Raw genomic sequence first — 11,614 nt, 5'->3', positions numbered from 1 at the left:
AAGCTCCCAGTTAGAGAAATGCGTGAGTCCAGTGCTATTGCTTGAATGGCAGCAGGGAGTAGCCAACAACACTGATCTAATCTACTACAGGGGAATTTCTTATGTGCATGGTTTTGGGCAAGACCAAAGTGGCTTTAACTCATCCTCTGCCAACCTTCTGAAGAGCTGCTGCAGCAGGAGAGCTGTGCCAGGGGAAATGCCACCTGGCTTGTTCAGGTCTGCAGCCTTTCAGAGAAACATCACTGAGGCGGTTCAATCACTCTCTGGCAGCTATGAGATGTGGGGGGTTATGAAGCCCCATTTAACTATTACAGCCCTGGCAAGAAGCCTTGTTGTCAGTAAAGCTCAATGGCTCAGCAGAGTGAAATGGATGATGTTGCTGTTGCTTAGAGGTGAGCTAAGGGATGCAAGGCAAGCTGCAAAAATGGTCAAGGTTTGGAGCAGGCTGAAGTTGTGCCCTTTTTTTGAAGCTGGTCTTAAGAAATGCAACCCTGTTGTGCAGTGTCTCACATTTATATTTACAAGTGTAGCTATTAATGGCACCTAGGATACTTAGCTTAGCTGCGCTCAGAAATGAAGTGATGATGCTGCAAGTTGTGGCTTCCCTCCTGAGAAACTCACAAGTAGAACTCTGTGAAGAAATGACTTTTTGCACAGTTGCCAAAAATTTCCAAAATAATTAACCAGAAATGAAAAATGCCCCATTTGCTTGACAAGCTGAAAACCACAACATCATTCTGGGCCAAATATAAAAATAATTGCATTTTGAGTACGTAAAACATTTTTAATAGTTCTAAAACAAAAAGTCCTTTTACTTGCAAAATTAGAGCTTGGTTAATATACAGTATTGTGGTGGAACTTTGAAGAAATCATTGCCTTTAATAGGGGTAATTTTTGAATGGCATTTTAAGTATTGTGTTCTTTAAGGAGGGATGGGAAGAAGAGCAATTTCTCTTGAAAGAGCTATATTTGCAGTTTCTGTGTTGCTTGCATCTTAAGAAACATTTTGACAAATATCCTTTATACTGATGATAAACTTCCATTGATTTCTTCCTCTATGGGCTCTATATATTCAATTTTTTGTTGTAGCAGACTGTCAAATAGCAAGTAACTGACAGCTCCTCCAAAATCTCTCCTCAGATGTTTACGTTTTCATTTTATTTTATAGATAGTGGAATATTTTCAATCTATAATGAAGACAGCAAGCTCTGCGCTGAAGCTCAAAACTCTAGCTCAGTCATAACTACCACTTGTGATGAGAAAAACGAGTTTCAAAAGTTCAGGTGGGTCTCTGCCACGCAGCTGCTGAGCATGGCGCTCAAACTGTGCCTGGGAGTGCTCACCAAGGACGAGGAGGCTGCTGTCACGTTGGAATCCTGTAACAGGACGAATGAGCTCCAGTGGTGGGAATGTAGAAATGAGACACTTGCAACCCATGGCAAGGATTTATTTTTCAACTATGGCAAAGGGAAGGGGAAGAAAATCAGGTTGTCCAAATTATTGGGCAAAGGGAGCAGGTGGAAAATCCATGGAACCGCAGGCAGCGTGTGCTCCCAGCGCTATGAGGGTGAGTACTGAAAATTAATCTCTGTTTCTAGGTAACTTGGCTGCCCCTATTTACAAAGCATTCCACCACCTGCTTGTCATGCAGTGACCCTTTTCTTACAGTGACATCAGTAGTGGAGCTGCCAACAAATAGGGAGTAGAAATGCAAGGCAAATATGACTTCATACATTTCTGCATAACTTCGGAAGTGCAATTCTGTCAAATCAAAGAACAAAATAACAAAAGCCTAACATGTAATCATAAAGGAGAATGGGAATTCTGTTTTCTGTACATTCTATACAAACAGTGGGAAGAAATCTATGACTGTTTCAAAATATGTCTGATCAATTTGTAGAAGTGGTGATTGTGTTATATTTAACTGCATTGTTGCTATTACTTAGTTTGACCATGTACTATCTCTAAGAAGTTACTCTCTAGTTGACGTAGATGCAATCCACTTTTAACAGTGTTTGCCTGGTGTTTCTCAGGCCCAACAAAAAGAAAAAGTAGGAAAAAGGAAAAGGAAAAATGGTGCTTAATGCTTTAGGGGGCAATAAGACCTAACACACTGACAAAGGATCACTGGAGAGTCAGATCTCCTTTTCCTGCATTGTTATCCCTCTTGGGCTATGTAGAATGAGCATCTCACTGGTAGCGAGTAGCAAGAAATGAAATTTTTGCCATGACCCACAACAGTCCCGCTGGAATTATTTGTTATAATTTTGTTCAGTTAGATTTCATAGAGATGGGTGGGTCATTTCCCAGCAGAGTCACTTGCAAATTTAAGATAAAACTTCCTTTTATGAAGACTAATGAAATATTTTGATATCTCCTTTCCAAGCATCTTCAGCCATACAGGGGGGAAAAAAAAAGATCCTAAACATAATCAGAAGACAGATGTATGTATGCAAGGGGAGAAGCTGAGTCACAAGCACCTCCGACATAGTAGTCCAGATAGCAGTGAAAAGAAAAAATTAGACAGAAATTAGTCTGACAGCCAAATAAGTGTTTAAAAGTCTTAATTCTGAATATCTTGCCACAGTCATGTCTAATTGGCACAAGAGCCTTGGAAGGCTTTGTAGTAATGAAATACTGATGTGTTGAGCTCTTGCACAAGTCAGCTGTGTCCTTGGAGAGCTGCCTATGAGCAGACACTGTCGTGAACATCTGATACCAACTGACTACTATTACTCTATATTTCTCTCTGTAGACATCTATACACTGGAAGGAAATGCCTTTGGTGCACCTTGTGTGTTCCCTTTTAAGCTCAATGGTAAATGGTACGCTGAGTGCATTCCTCGGGGTGATTCAGACCTTCTCTGGTGTGCAACTTCTTCAGATTTTGATAAAGACCAACTTTTTGGAAATTGTCCACTAAAAGGTAATTTATTTATAAAGATTTCAGCAAAGGCGCTAAGCAAAAGTTTAATCCTCTCTCATGGTCAAATTCTCCTTTGGATGTGGAAGTAGCATTGAACAGCCAGATGGATTCTCGTTCACTGGTGAGCTATGCAATGATAAAATGAGGTATCTGCTCTTCACTCTCACTGTTTTTCCAGCTGAGATGAGGAGGAGTCCTATAGTGCTCCCAAGACTGGTACATGGAGGAGTGTGAGGGTGGTGACTGGGACTGATGGAAAAAGGAAGAGAAAAACCTTAGGACTAGGTGAGAAGAAAGTCAGGGCAAGTGAAAGGTGGAAAGAAGTGCAATGGATGAGGAACGTGATACAGGGAAGCAGGAGATAGCTGTGTATCATAGGATGGATCAGAGAACAGGAGGGCTGAAGGAAATGGAAGGTTGCAGGACATGGGCAGTGACCTTCACCTGCCTTTGGTGCTCCAGTGCTCCTTACACCCACAAATCTCCCAACACAACTTTCCAGTAACCTCAGCACTAACACCCTACCCCTTCAGCCCTGCTTCACCTCTGATTGGAAATGGTCATTTCTGTCATGTTGAGAGGTCTGGGAGAGCATAAAAGGGGTCTCAAGAAATGGATGTGGATTTTCTGTATAGGGAATAGGGAAATATGTGTGTACAGGTAGAATATATCAGTGATTGGTTCAATGTAGACTGAACTATGAGAGAAATAGATGAGTTATATAAACAAAAAAACAAAAGGTGAATGTAGAAAAATTAGGTTTGTAAGGAGAAATAATTCCTTATGTTGTTAATATAGTATTAATATTAAAGGCAGAAAGTATATATGTGGGCCAAGCTACATGTAAAAACTTTACAAATCATACAGTTATATAGTTTTAATCTGCAATGAAGATTTTATTTTCTGCATTAGCAATTATGATTATCTTGTCAAGTTGCTGTTATCATGTTTTATAGACACCATCCACAATGACCTTTGGAAAACAAATCCTGTGACAGCAACACACTACCAGATAAACTCAGAGTCGCTTTTGACATGGCACCAAGCAAGAAAAAGCTGCCAGCAGCAGAATGCAGAATTATTAAGTGTCACAGATCCTCATGAAGAAATGTATTTATTAGGTAAAATAAAAAAAAACAAACAAACAAAAAAATTACTTCTGTGGTTAAAAAGTGGGTCAGGTCCAAAAGCTTTTAACACAGATACTTATATTTACATTTTGAAACAATGTCTTAGTTACATTCTTAAAAAATCTTGTCACTTTCTCACAAAAGCAAAATTAAAATAGTGGAAAAAATCTAGCTTATATTAAAAATAAATCTACTATGACACTTTTTCCATGCTTTAAAATTTTATTGCAAGTTTCATTAAATAACTTACAAAATCAGAGGCATTTAATAATTTATTCTATTTATTTCTTTTGGCCATTTAGGGCTCACCAGTGACCTGGGTGTCAATGCAAAGCTCTGGACTGGTCTTTTCAGTGCACTAGACAGTGGCTGGCAGTGGGTTGGGGGCAGTCCTTTCAGATACCTAAACTGGGCTCCAGGTAAGCACACTTTTCTGAAACAATAATCACAGTCTGGGGCAAAATTCTATTCCCTTCGCCAAAATTCCTGTTACCTAATTCCTTCGGTTTCATAGAATTTTTACAGGTTACAAGGGATTATGAGAAAGGTAGGATATTACAGTAATAGAGATCACACGAGCAATGGATCTCCATTAATTCTGAATTTCCCAGAAAAAGCAGATAGCTCATCTAAGAAAATATTTTTTAAAAAAAACTACAGCTCGTTCTGTATTTTTTTTTTCCATATGCAATTTTATTATCAGGTGTATTAATAAACCCAAAGAACTCATTAACATTATGTAAAGGGAATGTAAAGAAAAGAGCAAAAAACCTGGAGAGAAACATTGCAGTTTGTTCTAAAGAACAGTTGTTCTTCTCAGTTACTGCTTATGACATTTATCTGATTTACATTATCTTATTAAGTTTCAACTCTTTTCTTAGGTTCTAAGTCACCGTCTTGCATGTTGCTGTGTTATGTGTTTTCATAATAGCTGTTGTAATTACAGGGAAATCCAAAGGGCGAGCACTCTGTGGAATTAAATATGCATTTGTTGTCCAGTGTTTAACAGTAAAGGATGTTGAGTTGTTTGCAATATCACCACTCCATAAGGAATATATATAAAATGTGTATTTGTATGAAGTTATTTTTTCTGTATGCTTCAGTACTTCAGACACACTGATTTTCTTCTTAAGCAGTGTGTGGAAGAAGAGGAAGTCTCATGTTTGAAATGTCAGCCCTCTCAGCCACCCCAGTGGTGCTCCCTCATCTCCTCTCTTGGGAATTATCACTCTAAAGAATAATGCGACAGTAGCTTTGCAGCTGCAAGAGACTTGTGTATTCCCCCCTGTGATGAGGTGAAAATTTTCAGTGTTAACAACAGGGTTCTCTGTATCTTGTACATCTTTCCTAAAGGAAATCCCTCCGCGGAGTCTGGAAAAATATGTGGGAGCTTTCAAGGTAGGAATGGCAAATGGGAAAACCAGGTGTGTGATCAGAAACTGGGATATATCTGCCAAAAGAGAAACTCCTCCTCAGATTCCTCCACTCTTGCCTCAGGTAAGTTGGTCAAAATATAAGGCTACTTTTGCAGTGAGTGAGAAATACTGGGAGGATGCCACATATGAAAAGACAGCATATTGTCAAAATGAAAAGTTGCACTTGGTGACACTGAAAAGACTTTAATTTTCTACCTCATTTTGAAGATGATGTTTAGATGTTGCTCATTGTTTAGAAAAGATCCCAAGGTACTAAAGAAGGCAGGATTATGTGTTTAGTAATGTTACAAAATACTGGTGAATATCCTGTGCTCTGAAAAATACACTAAAGATGTGTTCTACAACCAAATGTGAGCCAGAGTTCATGTTCCTCCTGCTCTCTCTGACACCTTTTGCTCTATTCTGGAAGGCAAAATTCAGAATATAGGTATGACCCCTTTTCCCAATTGAGCTCCCTTTCCACCTGAGGCAAACAAGATCTTACCTCTGTGAAGAAAATGACAGGCAGTTACTTCACTTGGGAATTCCTAGTATGCTACTAATTCTACAGTAACTCCTTCATCTATATACATACTAGTATATAAGATTATTCTCTGTCATGGGGAACGAAAAGCACATCGTAGCTGGCATCCTGTACATTGTGGCTGCATCCGGACAGCTTACTGGGAATGGTTTCTGACCAATGCTAACCTCCACACAATGCCTGGATGTTACCGAGGGGAATAGAAGTTTGCACAGGTCAAAACCATGTCCAGGGAGCATTGGATAATGTGGTTGATCACATGCCAATGTTGGGTGCACATCCTGCACTCTTCAGTTTACTTCATAGGTGCAGGCCCTGTGGACCTTCAAAACAGTGGAAAATGGTTGGCCATACTAAATTCACACCAAGAAATAGCCTCCTAACAAAGCATGCAGTGTTTCTGTGCAGCTGGGATTTCTGATGTGTCTAGTATAACATAAATGTGTCTGGGCTCTCTGATACATGATTTGGGCTGTGCAAGAGCTCCAGCTGTCTTCTGAGCACCTGGTGTTTCCAGAGAAAAAAGTATATAAAATCTCCAAAATTCACCAAGATAAAGTTCCCATGTAGGAAAAGGGACCCTGTTCTGTAAAACATGGCTGTACTCAGAGCTTCACTGAGGGGGCTTTAACACCGAGTTGTGCCCTGGAAGTTTGCATCCTAAATGACTCAATATTTATTTAATCCCGTAAAAGAGTGTGTCAGTAGTTCCCAGCACAACTGGGATGGAAAAATCTGGCTTTTATTCTTTGTGATCCTCAGATTTTTGCTTCTCTCCTCTGACAGTATGTGCTCCAATATTTCAAGTTCATTTCAGTATAGGTAATTTTTTTTTTGATTAAAAGAAAGCACTGAACAGGACTGCTCATTAATTGTTTGAAATAATTTTTAGGTGACTTAAAGCATTTTAAGTGCCCCAGAGAATGGGTGGCCTATGCAGGTCAATGCTATAGAATTTACAGAACACCCAAAATATGGAAAGAAGCCCAGTCTTCCTGTAGAAAAGAAGATGGAGACCTGGCGAGTATTCATAATATTGAGGAGTACAGTTTTACAGTGTCACAGCTTGGATACAGTAAGTATTCCCATGGGTCACTTTTTTATCTGGAATTACATTGTTGCTATTACTCATTTAATCATTGTAACGATGATCTTAAAATGTTTTTAAAAAGTCCTTCTTCAGTCAAAATGGATGTGAGAGGTAAACGTTCCATTTTAAGACGTACCCATACTTACAATTACCTTTGTGTTCCCAGAGCCAGATGATGAACTGTGGATTGGTCTAAATGACTTCAGGGTTCAAATGTATTTTGAATGGAGTGATGGGACACCTGTGACTTATACCAAGTGGTATCCTGGAGAGCCAGTCCACACAGGGAATAAGGCAGACTGCATTGTTATGAAGGGAGAGGTAAAAATCCCACTTCCACTTTCGTGGTTTCTTCTGTCCTTTGTGCCCCTGAAAAGGAAAACATCAGTGAAAAGAAAAAAGAAAAAAAAAAAAAAGGGGGCAGGGGTTTTAAGATTTTTAGGGAGTAGGTTTAATTCAGAATATCTTAGTTTGGAGGGAAACTAGAGACCAGATCTAGGAAGGTGTATGGTGGAGCACCGAAAGCAGTGCACTGCGCTGAGATTTGGTCTGGTCTGCAAGAGTTATGATAAGTGTCCTGTCTGAAATTGGTTGAAGTAACTCAATATTTGCATTCAACATGGCTGATCACAGCTGTGTAGTATGATTCTTGGAGCAAGGACTTTCTTCTGTTTCCCCTAAAAATAGAATTGGGAGGCAGTGTTAATCTGCTGGAGGGTAGGAAGGCTCTGCAAAGGGATCTGGACAGGCTGGATCAATGGGTTGAAGCCAATTGTATGAGGTTTAACAAGGCCAAGTGCTGGGTCCTGGACTTCGGTCAAAACAACCCCATGCAATGCTACAGGCTTGGGGAGGAGTGGCTGGAAATCTGCCTGGCAGAAAAGGACCTGAGGATGTTGGTTGACAGCAGGCTGAACATGAGCCAGCAGTGTGCACAGGCAGCCAAGAAGGCCAGCAGCATCCTGGCCTGTATCAGAAACAGCGTGGCCAGCAGGACCAGGGAAGTGATTGTGCCCCTGCACTCAGCATTGGTGAGGCTGCACCTCGAGTACTATGTTCAGTTTTGGACCCCTCATTGCAAGAAGGACATTGACTTGCTGGAGCGTGTCCAGAGAAGGGCAACAAAGCTGGTGAAGGGCCTGGAGAACAAGTCTTATGAGGAGCGACTGAGAGAACTGGTGTTGTTTAGTCTGGAGAAGAGGAGGCTGAGGGGAGACCTTATTGCTCTCTACAACTGCCTGAAAGGAGGGTGTAGTGAGGTGGATGTTGGTCTCTTCTCCCAAATAACAAGTGATAGGACAAGAAGGAATGGCCTTACCTTGCACCTGGGGAGGTTTAGGTTGGATATTAGGAAAAAATTGTTCACTGAAAGGGTTGTCAAGTATTGGAAGAGGCTGCCCAGGGAAGTGATGGAATCACCATCCCTGAAGGTATTTGAAGGATGTGTAGATGTGGTACTTGGGGACATGCTTTAGTGAACTTGGCAATGCTAGGTTTATGGTTGGACCAGATGATCGTAATGGGCTTTTCCAACCAAACTATTCTGTGATTAAAACACCTAAAATATAGGTTTATTAAAGCTACTTTGGAGGCTCATATTACTGGAGGCACAAAAAATTCTATCTTAAAATGACCTACCATAATACTATGGAAAAAGACTTAATACATTTTTCATATTTTATGTTTAATTTATGCAGCAGTTCCTTGCTGTTGTCATCTGGTTATATGATTGTAACAAGTACTATGCTGTTGAGATTGGAGTGGAACAGTGTGTTTCCTTTCTGCTCTCATCAGCCACTGAACCTTTGATACATACAACCCACCTTCACCCTCACACTTCTGAGGAAATATGGCCCTCACTGTCTTTATTGCATTCCCTGTCTGGGGGTTTTGGAGAAAGTGTCAGGGCAAGGAAGAGCTGGAACAGCCTCAGTCATACAAAGAGAGAAGGGTTCTCTATGAGGATGGTGAATATTCCTGTTGGATTTGGATTTTCTCTAGATTTCACTTCTCTTTCTGGTTTCTTCTTACCATGCTCAGGATGGATTCTGGGCTGACCGTGCTTGTGAAACAAAACTCGGTTACATCTGTAAAAGAAAACCTTTGGCAGAAGAATCAGAGGAAGCTGAGGTTACTTACCCAGGCTGCCAGAAAGTAAGTGTGAACAAAAGCAGTGAAAAATTGCATCTTACTTTCAGTCCCGTGATGATGAGTATCACAGAAGTAAATTATTTTGACTGTTCTTGGTAGAGCCCTAGAAAATTGTGAATTCATATGCATGGATAATTCTCAGACTAATGGGGAAATTTTTTATTTATTTAACCAAAATGTAGATCGACTTATTTTTTTCCCTCCGTTACACGTGCACTTCACTCAGCTCTCTCCTAGTGCAGAACTGGTCACTTCACCCATAAAAGCCACCCTCTGCAGAGCATGTCAGTATGTTTTTCATGCTGTAACTAACTGGTCTTGAGTTGCACACAGTCTTCTTGTTCCAATCAGTCCGCCACAGGAGGCAGCAATATTTGAGCTGTTTTACACATTGTTTGTAGCCTCTTGCAACAGCTACACTTACACAAAGAGAAAGCAGAGCTTTACACAAGGAGCTGCAAAGTGTCTGTGAGTGTGCTTGCCAGCTCGGAGTCCTAACCACAGCTTGCTGCTTGCAAAGACCCCTTGTGTGTCCTTTATCAAGGGGCAAGACACAGAGCTGTGGTTACAAAAGCTACGTCTGATTATCCTCTTTGTTTCTTCTCATGGCTTCTGAGGTTAATTTTGACTTGGGGGTGTGGTATTAATGTGGCTTTTGGAAGTGTCCTGTGCTGCACAATCTGACAGCCCCTCCGTGCACTTCTGCCGTTGACACTGACAGGGCTGGATGAAGCATGGCTTTTACTGCTACTCCGTGGGGCAGCTACCAGTAACATTTTCAGAAGCAAGACGAATCTGTGAAGAAAACAAAGGTTACCTGGCTACTGTGAGAGACAGGTATGGAAACATAATTCTTGTCCTTTCATACATGCAGCCAGGATGGAAGGGCCAAAAATAAATCTCTTCTTATTTTGCAGTTATTCATAGTGTCTAGTGTGACCCACTCCTTTGCTGGAAGATTTATGGTCAACCCTCCAACAACCCCAAATTGCCAGATTGTTTTAAAACTTACTGAACTAAAAATAAATAGTGTCCTGGTTTTCATAAACTAAGGGAGTAATATTTGTGTATATATGAGTGTATGTATATAGGTAGAAACCTGAGCATGACGTAAATGGTATGGAATAAGGGGTGGATACTGTCCTGGTTTTGCTAGGATAGAGTTAATTTTTAGTAATTAGAAGAGCAGTATTTTACTTTCAGTGTTTCAGTTCAGACATATCATGAGAAGAACTTTGATAACAGTACTTGTGTTGCTGCAGCTCAAGGCCACGCTGTTTGTTTCACAGCTGCACCAGGACTGGGAGGGGTAAGCGCAGTGAGGAGCAAAACCCAAAACTGGCATCTGGTTGTGCCAATGAAATATTCCATCTCATATCACGTCATGCCAGTATATTAACCAGGGTTGACCGGGAGACAGGGCACTTCTCTCGGGGATCGCTCAGGCTCACTCTTCCGGGGTTTCGGTTCGGGACCGTCTCGGCTGTGGGATCGTTAGCTGGCACAGGCCGGGCATTGGTCAGTGGGCGGTGAGCACTGTGTATCACTCATTTGTATAGTCTGTTATCACTGTTGTTATCATTATCATTTTCTTTTAATTAGTAAATAGTTTTTATCTCAACCCGTGAGTCCTTGCCCTTCTTTCCAAATTCTCTCCCCTACTCCCTGGGTGAGGGGGGGAGGGTGATAGAGCAGGCTGTGTTTGGCTGCAAGCTGCAAGCAAAAGGGTGAATCCACCCAAACCACCACAATAGATAAACATGGAACTATTTCTTTCTTCTGGAATTGAGCTTTTCAGCCTTTTCTTTGCAAGAGGCAGATCTGGAAACAGCCTTTTTAGAATAAAAGTAGTTTTTTCCCCCCCCAAATTAACAAGATTTAAAGATCTAGACCTTATAATAAAGCTCAGTAAAACATTGAACACACACAGAAAATGAATAATGTATATACTTTAACATAAGTATTGTTTGGATTTTATTGTTCATTGGGCAGTACAAAAAGGAGTATAGAATCACTCGAAATTCTAAACATGATTTACATTACCAAAATATAAAATAAAAATGATTTTATATAACAATTAGTGCTATAAAGGTAAGATTATAACTCTTGCTTGAATCCATACTTATCTTTTCCCACATATTAGCAAATCACCCTAACTTTACCAGATTTGCTGCAATGAACTGTTTGAAGAAATGAACAAATTAGATAAAATGTGGTAGATCAACTTGGTACTTATTCTTTACAGATATGAACAAGCCTTTTTGACTTCTGTAATTGGGTTCAATCCAGCAAAGTATTTCTGGATTGGACTCTCAGACATGGAGGAGGAGGGGACATTCAGGTGGGCCACTGGGGATG

General features: G+C 40.6%; 1 protein-coding gene across 1 annotated transcript in view; it reads left to right on the top strand.

The window, feature by feature from the left end:
* Positions 1-11,614, top strand: part of LOC104527454 (macrophage mannose receptor 1) — a 31,585-nt gene that overhangs the window by 576 nt on the left and 19,395 nt on the right. Inside the window, exons 2-11 of the mRNA XM_029085758.1 lie at positions 1,169-1,567; positions 2,756-2,926; positions 3,883-4,047; positions 4,359-4,475; positions 5,410-5,553; positions 6,908-7,090; positions 7,272-7,426; positions 9,146-9,259; positions 9,978-10,093; positions 11,502-11,614. Coding sequence (XP_028941591.1) covers positions 1,169-1,567; positions 2,756-2,926; positions 3,883-4,047; positions 4,359-4,475; positions 5,410-5,553; positions 6,908-7,090; positions 7,272-7,426; positions 9,146-9,259; positions 9,978-10,093; positions 11,502-11,614 — 1,677 coding nt within the window. The remainder of the gene's footprint in view (positions 1-1,168; positions 1,568-2,755; positions 2,927-3,882; positions 4,048-4,358; positions 4,476-5,409; positions 5,554-6,907; positions 7,091-7,271; positions 7,427-9,145; positions 9,260-9,977; positions 10,094-11,501) is intronic.

This window comes from Antrostomus carolinensis, unplaced genomic scaffold (genome assembly GCF_000700745.2).
Source record: "Antrostomus carolinensis isolate BGI_N321 unplaced genomic scaffold, ASM70074v2 scaffold10607, whole genome shotgun sequence".
In the NCBI taxonomy this organism is placed as follows: domain Eukaryota; kingdom Metazoa; phylum Chordata; class Aves; order Caprimulgiformes; family Caprimulgidae; genus Antrostomus; species Antrostomus carolinensis.
This window is presented reverse-complemented; position numbering and strand designations above follow the sequence as displayed.